The sequence below is a fragment of the Cyprinus carpio genome, chromosome A18 (assembly GCF_018340385.1).
Source record: "Cyprinus carpio isolate SPL01 chromosome A18, ASM1834038v1, whole genome shotgun sequence".
NCBI classification, from domain to species: Eukaryota; Metazoa; Chordata; class Actinopteri; order Cypriniformes; family Cyprinidae; genus Cyprinus; species Cyprinus carpio.
Window position 1 is genome coordinate 12,448,474 of NC_056589.1, and position 24,349 is coordinate 12,472,822.

The window sequence follows — 24,349 nt, forward strand, 5'->3', positions numbered from 1 at the left end:
TGAAACTGTTATGGTCGTTTGTGCACAGGGGTGAAAAAAAAAACACTTTTCTTTGACATGGTGAAAACTTGATGCTACAGCAGCTCTTCTTCTTCTTCGTTTTCTCTAATGCAATAACTCTGCAGCAGCACTTCTTCTTCGTCATCATCTTGTCTATTGCACTCAACCAAGCGTTCTAACCATGATGTCGCCTCTCCACACCCCCCGAACCATTCGAATTACCGTAGGCAGGAATTATTTTAATGATATTTTAATGGGCCGCTTTGTGACATCACAAAACCCCAGAAAACAACGCTGTAGTCCAAACAAGCCGTTCCTTGTATTTCTTGAATAGGGATTTTTTTTAAAAACGAAATATCTCCCTTTGGAATGGACTTTGAGATTTATAACTTTTTAGAGCTTTTTTTTTTGCCCAAACATACACACTACACAATGAAAAACCATAATAGTACCCCCTTTTTAATGTTTTTAGAATAAGTCTCTTATGCTCAACAAGGCTGCATTTATTTAATCAAAATTACTGTAAAAAGAGTGAATGTGGATTACAATTCAAATCTATTTTAAAATCTCTTTTCTATTTTGAAATAATTTACAATATATCATTCATACATTTATTTATTTATTTTTTTATTTTTTTATTTCATCTTACTGACCCTTAACTTTTGAATGCTTGTGTCAATTCATTGTGTTAAAGATTTGGGAACCATGACTTGGTGCATTTACTTTGCTTATCCTCAAAGTAACATGCTTACACATTAATTTATGTCATTTGATGAGTTATGTAAGTGAATCTGTATCTGTCTGAGGTTACTGAACGTACTGACATACCCTTTAATTGAAATGACAGATTTTAACTACTCCTTCACAGGGAGTTTCAGAGTGTTTATCATCAGTCATCACACTGCATGAGTGAATCTACCAGCATCAGAATACAATCCTTTTTCAGGCATTCACCCAGTGTACTGAACAAACATGAACTGAGATATTGAGTATTGATTTGCTTTCCTGATCTACCTTACACTTTCACTTGTAATAGTGGTTGGTGGTTTTGAATCAGAATTTGTTTGAAACTGTAAGACTTGAAGAACCTCAGACACTTTGATCTTCTGAGATATGGACAATACACACACAGCCTATCATACAGATATCCGTCTCGACATCTCACTGAGAGAGGATGTGGGAAAAGCTCCCTTCTCACCTATCCTTTTCATTCACTTCCTTCCCCTCACTCAGCTTACTCAGGATGGTCAATAGCAAAATATATAACGGTCTACATAAATGCAAGTGATATTCACAGTCATGTTTGGTATCATTTTAATTGTTTCAAGTCGACTGGTACAATGGTTTGGTGTTAAGAGATATTTTGCTCATCATAGACGGTGTGTTATTTCCCAGTGTCCCCAAAAGGTGTAAGCTCTCCACAGCTAGGACTTGATCAATGCAATTTCCAATTGCTAGTTCCTGTCTCCATTTGGTGGATGTTTGTCTTGGTCTGAGTACTTAAGGAAATGTTACAAGAAGATCAGGGCACTTCTGTAGCCAGATGAGCCCATGGTGTGGAGTGTGTCCATACACCCCACACTATGTATTTTTCTTAAGTCAGATATGCTTCCATTACTCTTAGATTTATCTTTGAGAATTTGATGTTTTGTATTGATTTGATTTTGATTTGATACCTCTGAATTGGTTATGTTATTGGCATAATACATATTTACCTGACTGATGATAAATTGTTAAATTTGAATTTATTCTGACTTACTCTGAAATTATTGACTCTAATTAATTATGTTAAGTCTATAACAGCGCAAATCTGTGTCAGGTTAGTAACGGACTAAAATCCGACTAACACTTGGCGCTAGTTCAAGTGTACTTAGACTGTAAAGGCTAAAAAAATGCAAAATGCTGATTGACCAACCTAAATAGGGTGAGCTTTACCTCTGTTTAATGTAATGTTACTCCAGCTAAGTGTACATGGGAAACCATGATATATGACCAAAGCTTCTATCAGAGAAGTAATATCCTCCATAAGAGTTTAATTGAAATTGAATTACTTCACACACCGAAAAGAATGAAACCTTCATCCACCATTGCATAACTAAGTCGGGCCAATTGTGTGGACCTTATGAAACTGGCAAAAACTGGAAAAAAAGGGTTTCACATAATCATCTTCCTCCCTTCTTCTGACCTTTAGAAATTAAGATGGTCAAAGCTTCTGGACCTTTAAGACTTCTCTATGTAAATAACCTGTTTACAGTTCTCAACAGTCTGTCTGGCTACACTGTGTCCGTAAACCTATTTGTTTTAGAAGCTTGAGGAATGATACAGACCTTTAAAGAGCAGTTAAAAACCTTTGCCATCCAGTTAAATGGGTGATATGCTTTGATTCCATGCAGTTGTTTGTTAAGTTCTCAGTGCTTCATTAGGATAGAAAAAAATGCCTAAATTACAGTACAGAGGGACAAGAGTCCTATCAAAAGACCAGAATATCAAAGACATGGGCAGTCCTGGTCCTGTTGACTTGAGCCAGTTAATGACCACCTATCAACCACCTAAAATACCCTAGCAATGGCATGGCAACATGAAAACCACTCAGAACACCTAACCAACCAAATAACTCCCCTTTGGCAACCACTCACAATGCTCTGAACATCATTTTGCTTAAGCAAGCACCACACTTTCTGCAGAGATTTTACTTTAAGACTGTAAGATCTTATGTTTGTCTCTCTATTCTTTATTTTCATTCTCTCGCTCTTTCCCTCTCTTTCACTTTCTATCTCTGATAACATTATATTCTATACAAGAAAAGATAATAATCCTTTTTAGTTAAGCTTTTCATGCAAGTGAATGAAGTAGGTGTTTTTTGATAATCACATATCCCTGAGCAGAAGTTAGATCCTAACTATCATTTATAAATGTATACTTTAATGTAAAAACGCTTTTATAATACCCAAAGATGCTGATTTGTAGGCAGCTCACTAGGTTTTGAAACAGCCATAGATCGTGACTGTGTTCATGTAAATGAGATAAAATGTTATCTGTTGCTGAAAGTGTAATTATAGCTTAGTATGTTGCGGTTCCACTTACATAACAAAGATGCCTATCTACTGTTGCTCTTGTTGAAGAGTCAGCATGACTGTATTTCTTCAGAGGAACCTTCGTCAACACAAGATAAGTTCCCCTACATTTTTGGACCTCTGTCAGGCTCCACCCAATTGAGTGTCAAAAAACACAGTTCGATACTTCTGAACCACCTCTTCTCTCTGGTATGAGTGGCACAATTCTTCCCCATGGTGGGTATGCATGAGTGTTATGGAAAGCCCCTGACTCCCCATTTCTTAGAAAATGATTTTTGAGTCCATTGTGACACCATCAGCTACATCTGTTTGTGCTGTGCTCAGTCAACTATAGAGACGATATATTTTTCCATCTGTTGCTAGGCAGCCAAACACTTTTCAGGAGTTTGAGTTGTCTCACTGCCTTGTTGCCTGCTGGCTCACTAACTGCCTCATTTAGTATTCAGAAGGAGTATCCATCAATACTGTATTTGAAAGGTACATCTGCAATAATCTGCAAGTGTAAATGATGTGCACCATCTGCCCACTAAACGGGCAGTATAAATGATTAAGATAATGTATTTGTTTTTTCTGAATATGAAAAAAAAGCCTCATTCAAGATGCCTCATTCATTTTCATGTTTTTTAGATATTCATGTTTTTTAGATATTTTAGATATTTAGATGTTTCCTTACTGTGCCTTGGGTGGAGTTTGAATATTTATTTCTTACTTGAATATTTATTGACTTACCTTCTACTGGTGCACTGATGCCTTCAATGACTTTTCACCGTGTAAAATAATCTTTGAAGGTGATAGGTATGGAATTTTGGCCTTCAGCTGTAGGAAGCATGTGGGAGTCTGCTGAAGCAGTGCAGCATGCAGGATGCCAGACAGTGGAGATGTGAGGTCTTCTTGATGCTGCTTGCCATTCCGGTGCTTGGAAAATAAGGCTTGATAGATTCAAGTTACCCTATTTATTCTTTAAAAGGATGTTACAGGTCTTGGACAAAGTAATGTGAACAGCTGGGAACTATTGTGGTGTTTTAAGCTTCCAACCATAGAATACATTCTTTTGAGTAGTCTCTAGAAAAATTTGGTCTATCAAAACATCTGCCAGCTGTTTCCGTGATGTTGAAGGAAGCAATCTGCTCCCCAATCTTCTCTCCAGACCTGTTCACAGTGGTTTGATATTTTCAAGACAGGTGATTAAGCTGACCAGGTGTTGTTGTTGATGTTCACTTTTAGGGTCTAACTGTCCAGGTTTTATGATTATCATACAATCTTTTTTGCATTGTAGTGTCTGTGATTAAAGTTTTAGCAAATGCTGCTCTTTCATGTATGTTGAAGTCGGTTTCCTTAAGAAATACAGTGATATAAAAACACCCGCACTGGGTTTCGATTTTGAAATGTGCAGTGCTCATTTGTGGTGGTCAGTTTGATATTGTGGCAGACCACCACAAATAAATCAATGTATGGGAAACACTGACTGAAAATGACCTGTCGAATATTATGCATCGTATTTTTAAACAGATTGGATTTTTTGGAAGTGAACTCTGGAAGGTCAATATGAATTATGTAATTTTTAATTATGAAAATATGTGTGAAATGTTTTGATTTGAAATATTGATAGCTTAAATAAACAACTTTAAATTTCAGCCCCTAAAAATGCAAGCCCTGAAAATACAAGGCATAAAACTGCAAGCACTGTTAATGCAATGCATTATTTTTCAAGTTAGTGCAATTCAACATGCTTTTTTGTTTCAAAGACATTTGTCATTATATTACTTCCATAGAAGTGGCATAGTTTATGCTGCTCCACGAAATTTAATGACATCAATATTATATTTGGTCAGTCTAATCTTAAGGCCTTTGCGATGTTAAATTGCGAAGATCTTGCGTTTTGTTAAAGGGTGTCAGTGGCAGCCATCAAATTTCGATATTTCGCCATGGAAAATTACATTGTTATAACTCAGCCATGCAATGTCCAATCTGCCCCAAACTTCACACATTTGATAGGCCAATATTAAGTTATAATCATAGCGCCACCTGGTGGTAACAGGAAATGTCATGTTTTACACTTACTAAAACATGCAGTGTCTGCTCTGCCCCAAACTTCACACGTTTGATAAGAGTCTTGGCCTGAACACATCTAAAGGCCAATATTCAGTTATAGTCAGCAGGAAGTTTGGCACATATAAATGACTTTGACATGTTCCTCATATATGTACCACTTTAAATGCATATTGTCCACCGTTTGCTAAGGCCACGGGGTGGAGGTGGCTCCAGGTGCAAGGGCCTTTTCAATGCTGCTTGCAGCTTTAATTTTTCATTAATTTTTCAAGTTGTAGTGTGTGGACTTTGCGTGAACTTCATACTAGTTCTAGTTACTGTTATAGTTATCATAAGTAATGTGAATGGGCCTTGGTACAAATAATTATTTTTTTGTTTTTACCACTAAAAAGACTAGTTGCTTTCATCATATTTAAAGGAACGGTGAGTGCCTTTTTTTTTTTTTTTTTTTTTTGACCAATTACAAACATTTGACATTTTTGGTCAAGGAAAGGAAGAGCATTATATACGGTGGAAGTGGATTTAAAAAAAAAAAAAAATTGCTACCATGTTCTTTCACTGGCTTCTGGGTGTCAGATAAGTAATTCAGCTGGTGTAATGCAGAGCAGCAGGAAGGCGTTTGCTACCTGTTGTGATCATGTGTGCTCAGATTCCAGGGATGTGAATAGACAGCTGCCCTTCCCACACTAACTGCACACCCTGCAGAATGCAGCTGAGGGAGATGGGTTCAACTGAACATACTTGTTCTCATAGTTTGCTTCACATATATTTAAAATCTGGACATGCACAATAAATGTGTAAAGAATGTCTGTATGTAGTTGTCACGTGTCTTTTGTGTCGTTTCCTCATTGCAACAGTTCAGGCACATATTGTTGATTTGTGTGTTTTATAAAAAAACAACAAAAATGTGTGGACTTATGTATTTTTTTAAGAAGTCTCTTATGCTCACCAATACCACAGTATAATAAACAATAAAAAACAGTAATATTATGTAATATTATTACTATTTAAAACAATTGTTTTTTATTTTAAAATGTAATTTGTTCATGTGATGCCTCAGCTGAATTTTCAGCAGACATTTCTGTAGGCTCGTTGTAACAGTATTAGCTGTTACTTTGGTATTGGTACAGCTAATACTGTTACATCGTATCACGTGGTCCTTCAGAAGTATATGAGTGCTATATGATTTGTTTCTCAAGAAACTTGTAAGCCATTTTAGATGCGTAACTATCTGTATTCTGCTCTGGTGTAATGCAGAACATTACATGTAATTATATTACATGTACAGCTGGAGTTTAGCCTTAAAGATTTTCCGTTTTCTTTCCTCCCCTCTTTGTCAATGACTCTATTAAACACTAATTACTCTTTAAACACTAATTGGTCAAAGAATGAATCACAACACACTAAGGCTCATTAATGTTCTTGGTTATAGAACAGGCAAGAGGCCTTTGTGACCCCTTCAGCTTTAAATGGGACAAGAATGAGCAAAGTGTGACTCATGCAGCTGGTCAGCTCGGGCTGTCTGCTCAGATCGTGAGACTGGACTGGCGTCTGTTTTTCGATACAGTCGGGCTGAGAATCCCACAGGCTTGGCTGACTCACTTCAGATCAGCTCTGAAAATGCCCTGATTTTCAGTATTTTTCTCTCACAACTTAATAGAAAATCTAATTTAACAAAAGAGAATAAGTTTCTGACAGATGACCCAGCCATTACTCTCTCAGTTCTGTTTGTTGTGGGATATTTGTGCTCAATTTGACTCAGTATGTCAAATCGTGGAATTTGACGCAATCCCCTGTCTCTTTATTTTCTCTCTGCATCTCTTTCTTTCTTTCTTTCTTTCTTTCTTTCTTTCTTTCTTTCTTTCTTTCTCATTCTTTCTTGTGAAATTGAACAAACACAAAGGAGCTTACAAGAATGAACAGACTCTTCTTGTACTGAATGTAATGAATGCTTCAGCACCAAGGTCACGTTTCTCCTAGTGACTTTACCTGCTGTTATACCAGAGTCTGGAGGTGTGTCTGTGAATGTCCAGAACAATAAAGGAATAGCTTCTTTATTGTTTGGTTTCGATAGTTTTAACAGAAATCACATACAACTGTGAGTCAAAAGAAAAACTGCTTAAGTAGTTATAAGTTAATGAAGTATGTTTTCTTTTGTGACAGTAATGAGAAAGCCCGCTGGATCAGCGCTCTGGGACAGAACAACAGTAACAACAAGAATGACAGAATAAGTGAGTACAGCCAGCCTCAGCGAAACAGCACCACCCTCTGGCCTTGCAGTGTATTACAGCGACACTACTCAAAATAACCATTACAAAACTTACAAAACCCCACACACACGAATGTGAATGTTATCTCAAGTCATGCTGCATGTTGAGGTGTAGTATTGCTATAAGCTTATGATTTTTGCCTAGTGGATAATAAAATAAATAAAAAAGATTCCTGACTTACATTTAGGGAGGCATATTAAAGTACTAGAATATCATAGTGTTTTATTATTATTATTATATTTATTTTATTTTAATTTTGTATTTCTTCATTAGATGCCATGCAGGTTGAGGTGACAAGGACATACACGGCCAGGCAGCCGGATGAGCTCTCTCTACAGGTGGCTGATGTGGTGTTGGTGTTACAGACGGTAGACGGTGAGGTCATCCTCCCTTTTCTTCCATTCTTCATTCTAAAGGCCTGTTCAAACCAACATGAAAATTCAGTCTGATTTTCACATTTGATTTGTCTTTTCCAATGAGGGGGGGAAAATGGCAGACGGTGAAAATATACTTTCACTCTCTGATAGTAGGTGATATGTATGGATGCACGCAAATGGTCATATCGGTCTGAAAAGAAGCATTAACTGCCAGACTTTTTTGGATAAAATTGAAAACAACCAAATACAAAAATTAAGAAATAAATAAAAAGGGACAGAAAAAAAAAAGATTATCCAACGAAAAAGATTATATATAAAAAACAGTAAATTGCTATGGATATGGGGATACTGTCATCAACTTTCATAAAATACAAACATGTTTCTATTTGGTTTATAATAGTATGTAGGAATGAAATGAGGAATCAGGTCTAATAAATATCAGGTCTGGATAAAAAGGTTGGAGACCAAATCGGGATGAAGGTTTTAGATCATACAGATGCTATAAGTTTGCCATATTGCAATATGTTGTTAGCAGATATACTTCTGAATAAGTATTGAAATCAAACCTGGTTTGGAATATTTATTTAAAGTGAATTTGGTCATCAAAAATTTAAAAAGGTCATGAACAATTAAAATGCACCACATTTTCAGACAGAAAATCAATTCTGGTATTAAAAGGCCTCAAAGAAATGATTCCAAACTGGGGGGCCCTAATAAGTCTTAAATTATTTAAATGTAGTTATATTAAAAATCTAATTTAAAATGCTAAAAGAAACACAAAAAAATAAAGATGTTCAGCATTAAACTGACATTATATTTTTGAGTTTATTTTTATCTCTATTTCAACCGAAGTACAAATCAGGTTATACTGTATAAGATGGCATTTGAATATCGTCTTGGACAAAGGGGAGCCTTGGAGTCAAAAAGGTTGAGAACCACTTTTCTAAAGGGTGTTATCTCAAGTTCATACTTGGTCTGTTCTATTTTCCAGATTCTCTAAACAAATCTGAACTTTCACTGCTTGTGGTAAAGTTATCCCACATGTTTTTTTTTTTGATGTGTTAAAATTATTGTCCCAGAACGAGTCGTCCTATAACCACAGGGATGTGTTTTAATGTGAGGCTCAGCTGAAGGTCTCAGTTTTGATGGTGCTGGTCAGAGGGTCAAGCAATGGTCTCACTCTGGCTGTTTCTTGCTGGCTGGCTTTCATGTTGAAAGGCCAGGGCTCATGGGATAAGGCTTCAAAGGCCCTTTGAATCTTTTAATAGCCATTAAATATACAAAAGACAGTTGAAAGCAGGCTATTTTATTTTTGAACATTTCATTCCACAGTAAAGAGATCTTTTATAAGCTCTCCACAATACTTATCAAAGGAAAGCAGTTCGAAGTAGAAAGTGTTTTTTCAGCTCTACTTCAATTTGTCACATTGTTAAAATTTAAAGACCCTTATATGGTTCTTTATTTTAGTCCTTTTTTTTGCCAGTTTTATGTTTATGTAAATGAAGAGGAAATGGGAGTAAGAAATGGAACAAATTAAGCTCATGTTACAGACCACTAAGCTGTGGCTCTGACAGTAGATTGTGTTTTGTTATAGTTAAACCAGTCACTGAACAAAGCAAACACATTTTGTGTATGAAGGAGGTGAATTGAAGTCTGGCTGTGTTTTCAGGCTGGTATGAAGGCGATCGTCTGCGGGATGGAGAGAGGGGCTGGTTCCTGGCCGAGTGCGCCGAACTCATCACCTGTCAGGCAACCATCGAGAAAAACATGCAGAGAATGGACCGTCTGCAAGGCCTAGAGACCAATGTCTGAGGCCATTACTGGACCTCTACCTCCTTCTGAGGAACGTACAGCACATGAAGAAGACTGGATGAATCTAACCACTACAGAGAAGGAACAATTTAAGTAGCTTCAAAGGAAAAAATATACACCATATGTTTAAAACAATAGCTTTTATGTGATTATAAACTGAGCTCAGGGCTCATTTAAAAATATTATATTTTGTGGACTTGCGAGTCCCTGTTTAAAGTGAAGGCAAGTTTTATAGCAGCACAGAGATGTTTACTCTTTGAAATTACTCTCAGGGAAAATGTAAACATGAATAATGCCGAATGTAAATATGTATTCAATTTGTAAACTTTTATAATCAGTATATCAATTTATTTTTTGTATGCATTAAAATATATTTCATTGCTTAAACCTTTACTATATGTTCCTTAACCTATATGTGTGTATATGGTGAGATTAAGAATGGAAGTCCTCCATAGACAAATTGATTGTATAATGGCAAATTTAATAAATTACTGTAAAGAAAAGTATACAATAATAAGCCAATGCCTTTAAAAAAAAAAAAAAAAAAAAAAAGAAGTGCCAAAAAGCTGTTTCTTATTTCGGATGCTATAGGTATTTACTCAAACACCTACAAGAACTGATAAAGAGTATCACTGAGTCACATCACACAGCTGTGAGAGCAGATCACTTTCTCTATGTCTCAGTTGAATGTCATTCAAATAAATAAAGCTCCTCTTGGTTGGTGCTCACTGGCTGCCTCTCCTGGGGCCTCCAGCAGGGGTTTCCTGTGTTGTGATGAGGTCGATTATAGCAGAGAGAACAGCACAATCTTTAGATCTCCGGTCATTCCAGACCACAGGGCGTGGATTTTTTACCTCCCCCCCAATAAAAATTCCAACCCCCTCCCCAAATCCCAAAATAAAAAAAAAAAATTTAAAGAAAAAACTGCAACCCACCAACTGAATGCTCTGCAGCATAATATCTCAAAAACGTCAAGTTAAAGCTCACTTTGACCAGGTGCGCAATGCGTGCCGGGGACTGAAACACAATCCACTCGTCCACGGCGATTGTCTCTTGGTCCTGGTCCCTCTGGATGGAAATATACCCTCCGAAAAACAACAATGAAAATGGAGAAACTTCGGTGCAGTCGTAGAGGAAGAGCTTTAAAAAAATGGATTGAAAAAAATCTATTAGAAAAATCAGATTTGTTTATAAGAAAAATTAATTAATACAATTCATTTCTATAAATCACAAGAAAGAAAGAAAAAATCTAAAATAAAAAAGTAAAATAACTTGTTTTTGTTTTAAAATATTAATAATAGTACAAATTGCCTGCCAAGTCATTTAATCAACATAAATCATTTTGTTGTCATGAGACAAGAAAACCATAGAAAATATAATTATCATAGAGAGGATTCATGTAGACCCTGGTGACTGTGACAAGGTCAGCAACTCAATTTCAGACAAATTGACCTTAATAATAAAGAATTATAGATTAAAGAAATATTATTTGATGGTTACACCACTTGACATGTTTACAAGGCATTAAAACAACCATTTCTAGAAAAGCAGTGTATACATTTTCAAAATAAATTAAATCCATGTAATACAGTTCAGATTACATATTTAAGAACTTGCCTTGACCAGCCTTGTTGATCAGACATCAAGCATTAGTCTCATCAATTCAGTTTGTTTGTTATTTGTGCATTTGACTAGTTTTACAAAATTCAAACAGCATTCTAAGGCACACATGCAAAAGCAAAAATAAACCACCCCTACAATCTTGAGATTTCTTAAGGCTGTCTCAGTCCTTAAATGTACTGTTTCATAAGGCAGTGAGTGGAGACACAAAATGTGTGAGTGAAAATGTCACCCTGTCTTGTGACAGAGCAATACTTTTACATCCACACAGAAACCGAATAGTGTAAATGTGTCTAAAAAGAGTCCAGTGAAAAGAGAGAGGAAGAAAAGCTTGTCTTTGGCTCTTCTTGCATCAGTAATGTTAAGCAAATAAAAAGTCCTAATTAGGATCCACATACTGTAGGTTTACAACGTGGGGAGGTTTCACTGGTCAGCGCTGTGGACATTGACATTGAAGAGAGTGAGAGTGAACGAGGAAAAGACTGATGTGAGACAAGGACAACAACCAAATGCAGACCTTAAAATTCAGTTCACCTCAATTCACTTTCACGTATCAATCTTTCTCAATCTTCACACAAACCTTTTAGCTTTCAATCTGACTGAGTCTCTAGAGTCTCATCCTGCCCCCTTCCTCAATCTCTCCATCTGCTGGTTTATTCAAACTTCATTCACACAATTTCTCTTTCTCCAATGCTTCAATCTTACTATCTACCACTTTGCTTCAGGCATCTCCCTAGCCACTCTCTTGAAAATCTTTCTCCTCCTTTTACATGTAATTTTCTTCACTCTCCCAGTGTTTCCTGCATCGGTATGACTGCTGCGAAAGAAAGACTCCGCAAAGACGAAAAAATTAAGCGATAATGTTCTGTCACAGTCAGGGTTGATCAGGACTCTGAACCCTAAGTTACAGATCAACCAATCCATGAAATACATGAGCATGAAATAATAATTTTAGTACAAATTGTTATAACTCGAAAAAAAACACAGATTACTATATATGGTACTGACTATAGCTTGCACGGGTTGATGTCTCACTCTTTATTTCTAACTTTAGTCTCTACAGTATCAGTTTCTTTGAAAAGGACAAGACGAACATGCCAGCGTTTCACCCAACGGACACTGGTGCACAGGACAGTTCAATCTGCACCAATGTGACAGAACAGTGCCAAAGTTAATATTGTTTCACTTCTTTTTCTGGCAAAAACAGCCACAGGCGTACTGTATCTGTGCATGTGTGAGACTCATTGCACATGTAGAGAGATGCCAGAAATGGTACTCCTCGATTGAGTAAGGAGCTTTGATCTCTTTTGAGAGGGTGTCAGTTAAAAGGCAGACAGAAACTGAATAAAAGATGGACTTAAACTAGATGCAGCATTAATTTGCAAACACATGTCCTCTATCGCAGCTAAACAGCACTTCAGCAAATGATATACAGTAGTCCTTCCCTTTGAAATGAGTGAATGAACAGCATAATAAGTGTATGTGTGTGAGATTATTGGGGACAATTTGGTTAGCTAAAGTTGTCAAAACCTCACTATGAGGTAAATAAAAAATGTACATACACTGGTGGTCTTCATCTTCAGGTGATAAATGAGCCACGTGTAGTGGAACTGTGTTTCCTCTGCATTGACAGATTTAGGGTGGATACAAACTTTCCCATCAGCCTTAGTGTAAACCTTCACTGGCCTGCAAAAACAATTTCAAGATTCAATTTTCAAAAATGATGTAATTTTACAAATCAAACAATGGACCTGATTGAATGTCTACACACTATTTCAGACATTTCTTTTCAGAGATTGTTTAGACATTTAAATGTGGATCTATACTGGGGCTATTATTGTCTCATCAATTTCAGATTTGCCCCTGCCTAAGTATCTAAAAAAAAAAAAAATGTATCAAGTCACTTTACATCTTGTTTAGATAGCCCCATTCCCATCTAAGTGGTCAGTTTAATTACTTATTTTGTACAGAAATTCTGATCAAAGACTTAGATTACAGTTTGGGGTCAACTAAATGTTGACAACTAAATACTTTTGTACTTTGTTCTTCACATAATCCAAAAATAAATAAATAAATAAAATACATAAATTATTAAATGCACACCTGTTTTCAACAATGACAATAGAAGGAATACTGGAATAAGTAAAGGATAATCAACGATTTACCGTGCATTAAAGGAATTTATATGCATGACATGGAGCCTTTTTGGCTTGCAGGTATGCATTAAAACAGTTTAATGCACAGGTAGTTCCAAGTCAGTTTGATCACCGTTCTATATCAATGCACTGCTTTAATTGACACACTCACATTCACACACACATCACTCGCACAGAGAGAGATCCCGCTGCACACACAGAAAGGTTCAGGAGTAGGCCAACATAAACTTGTCTATGCTGCCCCGTGACTTTTATTAAGAAAAACGCTTAGATACTGGATCACAACTTTGTAGAGAAAACGATCAAACGATCGGTCATTCATAAACAAAAAAAAAAAATGCTATAATTCATTCAAATAAATGTGATCTTACTGCACTATTTCATCTCTGTATCTGATTTGAAGCGGGCAGAATGCTTGCGCTAACAAGTGGTAACTGACGAAAATAACCGTCATTTTTACCCATTCGTCAAATATTGCGCTGCAAAGAGCAATACTAGTTTTAACTTGTCTATAACTTGGTAAATGACCATGGAATAAGCGGGATAATCAATGGCCTGCTATGCATTAAAGGATATTAAATGCACTCCGCTTCGCGCTGGCTGGTTCTTAGCCTCCACGTTGTGCATTTAAAATCCTTTAGTGCATAGCAAACCGTTGATTATCCCTTACACATTCAACGCCCAGGTGTTTCAATGAGCTGAAGAATGGAGGCAACATATTCAGAAACAGACAGTAACACAAGCAACAGGAGAAATACCTGTCACTTACATTGGTCTCTTCTTACTATGGTTGGGGCGAATCTTGGCCACTTTAGGATACAAACCTGCTACGATCACAGCCTTAATCAGCTTCTCATTCTCTGAGTAACAAAAAAATTAAAAGGAAGAACATTACTTATGTTAGATATAAAAATGTGAAGTGGAACATGGACTACACAGAGCAGTGAGAAAAACAGAGCTAGAAATAAAATTAAAAAATCATTTTGGTGGTGCTTTTTCTGAGTGGTTTGGAGGTGTTAATTCCTGGATGGCTGCTTACTAGTCAAGTAAAGAGAGCCCACCAATTAGTTAAGATTAGTTAAATGGGTCATAAACTGAATTAAAAAAAATAAATAAAAAAGTTACAATGTTTCCCAATGTTGCACTTACAGTGTTAATGGAACTTTTACACCAAAAATGGTCTTAATAAAAAAAAAAAAGGTACAATTTCTACCCTTATTTTACATTGATTTAAACACTACAAGAGACACACACCCCTCCATGTAAATGCCCACTGCTATGACTGGGTAGCATCTTTGCACATTAAGTAACTATTACCAAAGACTTTACATTATGAATGGGAGATGTGGCACAATATGGCAGAATAGTCCCGCCTTCTAAATAAAAGAGCCAATCACTAATTAGTCATCGCTTCACTGCAGCAGTTTTGTGCAGTGGTTCATAAACTTGGTGAACAGCTTTGAAGAATTTGATGTTTCCCTATTTAAAGAGATAAGACCTGCACTCACATTACTGAAATAGCTGCCCGAGAGGCATTTTAAAGATGGCCGGCGAGTGAAATGACTTAGGACTTTAAAGGGACTTTGTTATTACAATGTTTATGCTGCAGAGATTAGCTAATTGTAAAAAGTATTGATTAAAGCATTATATTTTGATATATATAACAAATAATTTAATCTTAACACAGTGCAGACACAATGTAAATAAGAGATTAATTTTGCAGTGTAGAAAACGGCATTGTTTATAACGGGAGTTTTTAATCAAGAGTGCAGAAGTCACTCACTGAACTGAAGTGACAGACAGGTCATTTGTGATGAGGTGCATAATATAGCGTTATGAATTCTGCATTTTATAGTACAGTGACCTCTTATATGGTCAAAAATCAAGGAAAATTGAACTGCCCAATTCATGACCCCTTTGAATGCATTAGGTATTATGAACCAACCATAATTTAACAGCTTTTATTACTTTAGATAAATGTTAATTTTTTCATATACTAACATTTTAAGTTGTATAAATTTACATTAGTAATTAACAAATTAATTAACAATGAACAATATAAAATGTAAAAAAAATAAAATTAACCTAGATCAGTAAGTGTTGTAAAAAATGGTTGTATACTGTTGGCTGAACATGCCAAATTCAATAAAAAAAAATAAAAAAAAATTTTAATTTTTTTTTTTGGGAGCAATGGGCAATTGCCAATTTGTTATGGTGTGCCAATTTGTTTTGATTTGAGAAAAGTAATAGCTCATCTCTTTTCAAAGCTAGGCTGTCAAAATCAGCACACTCAGACTGCTCAAATCTTTAAAGGTCCCTGTGGTAATGACAGTCAAAATGACAGAAAGATGTGTGAACAAGTGGACAGCTGGGATAAAGGACAAATAGTTAGTCTGCACAATGCAGTAAGTAAGAGTTACCTGAGTTGATGTTAGAGCTGGGATCTTTAGGGTCCTTACTATTCACAAAGCCAGCTGCCAAAAGATGCTCTGCAAACTGACCCTTCATATTTTGAAGCATCTGGTAGGAATGAGCAAAATGGGTTTTTGTTCATTAAGCACATATTAAAGAGCCTAATGTTTTCTTTTATGTTTAACTTATGTTTGATTTGTGGAGTGTGAAGACGGACCTGTAGCGTGTTGGCAGATAGGAAATTTTCCCAGCAGTATTCCTTCTCAAACCTGCTGCCCTGTTTCTTAGCATCCTCCCAGCCTAAAAAAAAAAAAAAACACCAAATACATACAAACATTCTTGCATATGTGGTTTACAGGGACTCTAAATAGGTGTAATGGTTTTTATACTGTACAAACTGTATTTTCTATCGCCCTACAACAACCCTATACCTAAACCTACCCCTTACAGAAAACTACAATTTTTTGCTTTCATAAAACACCATTAAGTATGTTTTTTTAAGCCTTTTGGTTTATGGGGACACAGGAAGTTTCCTCATAAACCATGTTTACGTTGAAGTACCCATGTCATTATACATACTTGTGTCCTCATAAACCATATATACCAGAACACACAAACACAAAAACCTAAGATCTAAGAGTAACTTTTTAATGAAGATAAACTCTTTAGGACTTACCCACAATGCATTGACAATAGTGAGATGATCACTTCTAGAGTTTCGGGAGAGGATTTTCCTCCTCTTGTCCGCAATCTTCTCCTTTCCCTGAGATAAATGAATCCATCAGTCAAACAAGCCTTTATTAGAAAACACCCTCTGGGGTTGCTCTAAATATTCTGGGGAATGGATGAATTGCGGGTGTAGTGCTTGCGTTACCAGTGGTATGAAGAAGGGATCTTTAAAGCTAAGGCTGGCCGCAATGGTAAGCACAGGGTCCAAACAGCCCAGAAGAGCCCCGAACAGAATCATTTTTCCTATGTGAGGCTCTACAGGCATGCGGGCGAGATGAAATCCTAATGGAGTTAACTCTTCATTCCGGTCCAGGGCATTCTACGAGATATAAAAGAGAAAAGGTTGGATTTTCAAACAAACATGTTTTTTTTTTTTTTTTTTTTATATTGTGTTACTGCAAAGTACTTCGATTTTAGTCATTACACCTCTTAATTACACAGTTTACTTGAAGACTTGAATCTGATCAATCACAACATGCCACTGTCAAATTATTATGCATAATAACAGTATAAAGGACTATTGTCTCAGGCCATTGATTTCCTATGTCCCTGTGTTTCACGCCTCTTTTAGCACTCTTCTGTCTTTCCTCTTACATAAAGTACAATCAGCTCAAATCAATACTTCATGTCCGTCTAATAAGTGAATTTTGGTTCCCCGGAACCTCCACGTCTGTTTATTTTGCGATAATGACTTTAGATTAAGCCTTACCAAGATTGCAACACTCAAAGTGATCTTTCATGTCCATTTAATTTATTCACTAAGTATCCATGTAGCTGCTTCGCGTTGGGATCCTGACTACCCAATTTATTTTACAGTAATGGCAGACTGTAAATTATTCCTTATTTATTAATCCAACTTCTTTTTCAATTCTATCAATTATTTTTCCTTTTCATCACTGTAGCCTCTCACCAGGTCCACCAGGTGTGTGATGGCCAGTTCTATCGCTTTGTCCGCCGGGGGGTCCATGGTTTTTCGCAGGAATGATGCAATGGGTCCCAACTTCAGTATCTGACAGAAAAATAGATAGAATAGACAGACAGAAAAAGAGAGAGAAGTAGACCACATTTTTTATTAAATAAAACCTTCTCATAATTTAAGCAGACAAATGATTCTATAAGTATTATAAGATGAACCCCAAGGCTTTGTGTGCATAAATGAGTGTGAATATTCATTGGTGCCCGCTGTACTTCTGAGCATCAGAGAGAACTGGAACTGGGCAGCCATGCGGAGGTGAAAATAAGCAGTAATTGACAGAGCTAAAAGGCCTCGTTACACATTACACTGCCTCTCAGATACAATGACAGTGATTAATGTCCCTTTTAATCCATTAGTTTGTTTGTGTGCTCGCTTATTACAGTCACCGGAGACTATTTGTGAAACCTATGCCTCCAGGCCCCATTAGAGCCACACAGATTCAGGGGGAAAGAGGTTGAGAGTGTGTGTGTGTGTGTGTGTTGAATGAGTCACCGGTGGAAATGTTCAGTCCAATTTCCCAAAACCAAAGCAGTGAGACGCTCACTCTCTGAGAATTGCAAATAAGCATGATTCTTATGCATTTTAACAGTAAACACACCTACTGCTGACACCAAACCTATGTAATGTGGCTCAAATATAGATAGATCGGTTGATACTTTAGTTGATAGTTCAACCATGCATTTTAGTGAATGTAGAATGTACTTTCTCAGACCGAGCATCTGACGGAATACCTTTATTTGCAAGCAAAGCTCTTCCAGTGGAGTGCGTTGGATCTCAGGTAACTGGTAGTTATCCAGAAGGCTGGCCCTCAGTCCATTATACAGGTGATAGCATTTCCCAGGAGACACTCTGCACACACACACACACACAAAAAAAAAAACAAGCAAGACAGAGGAAACAATGTCACACCGCTTCCATTAAGAATGTCTGTTTGATGAATGCAAATTGCTACTGGCTAAATGTAATTGAGAATTCTGGCCTATAGTTTAGACTTACATTTATTCATTTATCATACAATAACATTAAAGAGATTCACCTATATTCTACATTAAAATTCAAATCCAAATCAGACTGCATCTAAGTATTAAGTAGGTATTTTGTTTTATATATATATATATATATATATATAAAGATTAAAGGTAACAAAAGTAGACAGGAAGGAACATAATGCCTTTTTTTCTGCATCTTGGCCAGCCTAAAGCTGCTATTGTGGATCAAACTTTATGCCAACAGTCAAAGTCTATGCAAGACTAGTCAAAGCTTGCTGATGTGAAAGTTAATTTGCTTTCCCATGAATAATGCAGTGCTATGGAGTTACTGTGGCAACGGAGCGGTGTGCGTGTGAGTGTGTGGATATATGCCGGTACAATGAGAGGGGGCATACATCTGGGCGTTTGTGAATGAGTATGAAAATGAAATGGTGTGTCAGAGTCTGTGCTGAGCAGCAGGGTAGATTCATGTAGTAGCTAGTGACTGACTTATTATCCTCCCTCTCTCATACAAACACACCCTCTCACTCACTGTCTAAAAAGCATGAGTCACTGTGCCAATTTAACCCACAAATCATAGAAACCAGACAAAAAAGCACACTGCCTCACTCACACACATACCTACCTGAAAACAGTTTAGTTTGCCATTTCAAAACAAACTAAACATCAAAAAAAGAATAATTATATATATATATATATATATATACATACACATACACACAGAGCCAAACAGGATTAGAGATGAGATACTGTATGTGGCCTTCCTTCAACTTCAAGAAAATCCAACAGAAAGATTGTTTTTTTTTTTTTTTTTTTTTTTACTTTCCTATCAAATGACTGAGATAACAATGAAGCTATTCAAGGTCACATCTTTCCTCTCTGTGTGGACTTAAAAAAGACAGAGAGAGAGAGTGAAACCTTGAAAAAAAAAGCAGTCTCGGCTCAGAGATAGACCGACCTTTCATGAACACACATACTAGACATGAATTAGAAGACAAAAGGAGAAGTTTTTAGATTCAGACTGTTTGGGGTTTGTTCACATCAAATGGCTATTTTACCCCAAATTAAAATTCTGTCATTATTTACTCGTGTTGCCTAATGTTGTTCAAAACAACATGTGACCTGTTTTATTATACCTGTAAAAAGAGAAAAATCTTTGTGCAGGTCTTTTAAATACAACTACAGTTTATAGTGTTGTATACACCAAAAATGGCATGACTTTCCATATTTTGCAGAACACAGTAGTCATATATTTGTCATCATTTCCTCAAGTTAATTTAAACTTTTATTTTGATGGTCTTTCATGGAGATCTTTCCCTTTCAGCTTGTATTTGATGGCAGTCTGCCATGTGAAAAGTAATATGGTACGGCAGTGTGGTGAAAAGCTTGTGAAGTGAACTCTCAGAACAGCTCTGGAGAGGAGGTTCATGTGTTCATGTCCCTTATTTATTGAGAATGCAGATGCTGAAAACACAGTGAGTGTCAGTGAGTTGAGTAGTAACCAAAACAGAGACACACAGAGACATAGAGAGCATGCAACATGCACTGACCAGCTGTTTTCGTATTTATTTTATATTGAGTAAAAATGCCCAGAGGTTATCGGCCAGCCCTATATATAGTTGTCAAATAAAATTATTTATATTGTGATATTAGGTTTTTCTCATATGACCTACCCCTAAAATCTTTATGGTTTGTCAACTTTTTTTTGGCGGGTTTTGGTCACAGTGGTGTCAAGATTCAAGAAATGTTGTATAGCATTGTCTTGCCATATTGTAGTTCCACAAAAGAAAGTAATACAGGATTGGAATGACATGAACCCTATTTATTGTATTGCTTCTTTGATTAATTTAATTTAATTTAAAATTAATTAAAAAAAAAAAAAAAAAGAATCCCACAGCAATCCTGTGATACAAGCATACACTGCATATATCCTGAGAGGTTTGACATTCTTCCATAGGGTGCAATTCCTCTGACTGAAATTGTTTTTGATACTTGTGAATGGATTGAGGATGAGCTGTTAATATATGGATGGAAAAACACATCAAAGAGGATGAACGAGGGGAGGGAGAAATATCTGTACCTGCCAGCACGGCCCTTCCTCTGTTTGGCGTTGGCTAAGCTCACCCACTCTGCTGTCATGGTCCTGATATTATTCTGGGTGTCAAAATGAGTTTCTTTTATCTTCCCTCCATCTATCACATACACGACATCATCTATTGTGATACTGAAAGAGACAGGAATCGAAAATAAGAGAAATATTACAAATATATTACAATGATATCACAGAAGTAGAGGACAAAAAAATACCCTCTTAAGACGACATGAAATAAAAACTGGTCATGTTTCATCTGTTCAAATTATTTTAGGAACAAAAAAATGTTGGCATCCAAAATGACAACTGAACATTGCTTTGTACTACACTACAGTCGAAATTTAAATGTGGCTGTGCACTAAATGTGAAAAAAAGTGTTCTCTAATTATAAAAAAAAAATAAATAAATAATAATAATAATATTAGGCCTATATATATATATATACACATACACACACACACACACATATCCAGATACTGAATGCACTGAGGCAGCTGCTCAAAACGAATCCTTCTAAATTCCAAAAGATTATGAAATATGCTTTATTTTACATTTATGCATTTAGCAGATGCTTTTATCCAAAGGGACTTACAATGCATTAAGCACAAACATATGCGCTTTTTTTTTTTTTTTTTATGAATATGTGTGTTCCCTGGGAATTTAACCCACAACCTTTTGCGCGGTAAACGTAATGCTCTACCACTGAGGCACAGGAACATAATATTTTATTTTATAATTGATATTAAAATATCAAGACAGTTAGAATCTACATCCTAGACTTGAATATGTAACAATGACTGTCAAAACATTCATGCATTTAAGGGTTAAACAAGCACAGTTGTACATGTACTGAATCCTAAATATTCATACAAATGCAACGTGATTGCAGTTTAATCATGTCTTTATGCAAACTTTTCAGAACCATACTATAAGATGAAATATGATGACAAAGTTGACATAACTGTAATGACTCTTAATAGCTGATAAAAGTCCAATACCATTATAGACTTGGAGATGTTTATTACCAGAGAACAAACATTTCAACAACAGAACAGCCTGATGATACTGAGCGCAATTAAAAAGAGATTCACTGATGAATTTATTTATGAAATCCCATCAAATTCTGGCTGCTTTCAACATTTTGTTGAGTTTGTTTGTACAGATGATGCTTGAAACCTGTTTTAAAGCTGTGTGCTAGTCAGTTGAGTTTTAATTAGCTGGCTCTATTGCCACTTAGCCATTGCATGGCTTCAACTTTTGCATACTGATGCCGCTAGCCAGAAAAACAGTAACAGTGTTAATTATTCATTATCACACAAAACTGACAAATATTCATCATACAGTACAAGAGAGAGAAAAGCACAACACATATGTGAAGAGAAAAACACACTCTCAAGCCCACCTGGTTTCTGCAATATTGGTAGCGATGACAATCTTGCGCACTCCCGGAGGCGGCTTTTTGAACACCTAAAGGAATAGACAAGCAAAGTGTCTGTCATGCATGAACATAATAGCACTATTGAAAGTTTGAGGCGCTGGACTTCACATGGAGCTTAGCAAATTCAATTCAGCAGTCAGATGGGAGGGAAAGATCGCATTTGTGAGCTGTTGTGGGAGGCAGAGAGCTTGCCACAGCTGTCTTCACTTACCTGAGTCTGAGACACTGTGGGCATCAAAGAGTGGAGGGGGATGATCATAAACCGATCTGAAAGAGAGCAGAGATTTGAGCAAGAACATGTATTTGTTGTTAATTCTGAGTAAAGACACATGTAGCTGTGACATGAGATTCATTTTGATGTTCCTATAACAACCAACCCTCTACACTGTTAGTAAATAACTAACATATGCAACTAAATTTCATACTACGAAACTAAATAACAATTATGTTTTGTCTTTATAACAAACTATTCCCATTGATATCAATGGATTTGCAGCATTCTCTGAGGCACCATGAACTCTAGACTGCAAACACTCACTGTTGCCTGGCTTAAAGTGCTCTTTCTTTTTAAACAAACAGAGAAAGAAAGTGAGAAGCTTATTTACCATGTAGGATTGATGTGCTACAAACAGTATATATATATATATAAGCTTAATTTCACTACTTTATGAATCATATATATATATATATATATATATATATTAATTTTCTTTTTCCTGTCAAAATAAGTTTAAAATAAGTTTGTTTGAAATTGCCATCATCAATATTTTAGCCTTTTCGCTAATGCTTAACAATCACCATCCACATTTTGACATTGAACAGTTTTCTATCATATTTACTTCAACTGCTCAGGTCATGTCTGTTATGACTCATTTCAGACTTGGCCAAGATATGTAGAACTACAAAAATGTGTCTACATATTACAAACAGGGGCTAAGTGACTAAGAGACTGAAACATCTACCTGACTTAAAAATCTGGTCAGCCATGAGCAAATCATTCAGGGTGCTGATGTTGTCCCATCCAGGCAGAAACACCAGAATCGCTCCATTCTGTAACACAAAGCAACGTCAATGTGTCTACAATTGCACATACTTTCTTTTTTCAGAAGTTCAAAAAGTTTGGAATCAGTAAGATTTTTTGAAAGAAATTAATTAAATTGATCAAAAGTTACAGTAATGACATTAATAATGTGAAGATTTTTATTTTGAATAAACACTACTGTTCTAATAACTTTTCTATTAGTCAAAGAATCCTAAAAAGTATCACAGTTTCCACTAAAATATTAAGCACAACTGTCTTCAACAAATGGTTTTTTTTTTCTTTCTTTAACATTAATTTGTTCGTTTAATCATCTTATCACTTATAATACTCATTTAACCCATTCATATACTAATTTCTTTGATTCATTCATTGATCAGTCATTTGTATTATATTATTAGATTTAATATTATTTTTACTTTGTTATTTAATCTTATGATGGTTATTATGGTTTTTGAAGGGATATTTGTCCTCGAGTAAGAGATAAGAGAATGTCTTCATTTCAAAGTATGTCTGATAATGTTGTCAAGCAGTAATTTTCTTGTGGTGTTTCTATTGCTTGTGGTGTAATAACACTTGTATTTATGCTGGTCAGACGAAGTCTGAGAACTGAAACATTTACAACCTTATTTAATACTCTGTCTTTCTGCTCTTTCCTGAATGATTTCTAAATGATCATGTGACACTCAAGAATGAAATAATGGCTGCTGAAAATAAAGCTTTGTTAACACAGGAAAGAGTTACATTTTATATTTTGACAAAATGTACACTTTTTTTTTTATAGATGTTATAGTTATTTTAAACTGTAATAATATTTTAAGATATTACTGTTTTTACTGTATTTTTGATCAAATAAATGTAGCCTTTGTTAGCAAATGAGACTTTCAAAAGCATTAAGAACAAAAACTTACCAACCACATAACAACTACTAGAATACCCTGTCGACCACACAGCATGGCACTAAAGTATAAACCAATACACTCGCAACTGCATAACACCACCTTGGCAGGCACCCACAATATCCTAGCATCCCATGAGCACCGCAGCTATTCGTGTCATGCAATTGTTAACAGCTTAATCACTCCAACCACACAGACTTGGTTGCACGCAAAGACACCATTAATGAACTCACAATAATGAAGTCTTTTCATTTTATGTCGTTAGGCAAGTTCAAGAAAATTTCTGACAGTTCTTAAATAACCACAAGCACAAATTACATTCCCACACTGTGATCTGAGGGGTAATTTCCGTCCTAAAAATTGAGCCGCCTACAAAAGTCAGATAAAATGAATCAAATCTATTACGTTAGCAAAAGA

General features: G+C 35.9%; 2 protein-coding genes across 2 annotated transcripts in view; one reads left to right on the forward strand and one right to left on the reverse strand.

The window, feature by feature from the left end:
- LOC109110407 (rho guanine nucleotide exchange factor 26-like) overlaps positions 1-9,969 on the forward strand; it is an 85,060-nt gene extending 75,091 nt beyond the window's left edge. The window contains exons 13-15 of the mRNA XM_042775037.1: positions 7,287-7,354; positions 7,667-7,768; positions 9,440-9,969. Coding sequence (XP_042630971.1) covers positions 7,287-7,354; positions 7,667-7,768; positions 9,440-9,582 — 313 coding nt within the window. The 3' untranslated portion in view covers positions 9,583-9,969. The remainder of the gene's footprint in view (positions 1-7,286; positions 7,355-7,666; positions 7,769-9,439) is intronic.
- An 80-nt stretch (positions 9,970-10,049) lies between these two features.
- Positions 10,050-24,349, reverse strand: part of dhx36 (DEAH (Asp-Glu-Ala-His) box polypeptide 36) — a 29,882-nt gene continuing 15,582 nt past the window's right edge. Inside the window, exons 12-26 of the mRNA XM_042775040.1 lie at positions 22,957-23,044; positions 22,206-22,261; positions 21,959-22,023; positions 20,545-20,688; positions 18,207-18,324; positions 17,410-17,508; positions 16,645-16,818; positions 16,447-16,533; positions 15,988-16,071; positions 15,779-15,878; positions 14,128-14,218; positions 12,765-12,888; positions 10,570-10,722; positions 10,518-10,529; positions 10,050-10,463 (exon numbers count right to left, since the gene is read on the reverse strand). Coding sequence (XP_042630974.1) covers positions 10,308-10,463; positions 10,518-10,529; positions 10,570-10,722; positions 12,765-12,888; positions 14,128-14,218; positions 15,779-15,878; positions 15,988-16,071; positions 16,447-16,533; positions 16,645-16,818; positions 17,410-17,508; positions 18,207-18,324; positions 20,545-20,688; positions 21,959-22,023; positions 22,206-22,261; positions 22,957-23,044 — 1,551 coding nt within the window. The 3' untranslated portion in view covers positions 10,050-10,307. The remainder of the gene's footprint in view (positions 10,464-10,517; positions 10,530-10,569; positions 10,723-12,764; positions 12,889-14,127; positions 14,219-15,778; positions 15,879-15,987; positions 16,072-16,446; positions 16,534-16,644; positions 16,819-17,409; positions 17,509-18,206; positions 18,325-20,544; positions 20,689-21,958; positions 22,024-22,205; positions 22,262-22,956; positions 23,045-24,349) is intronic.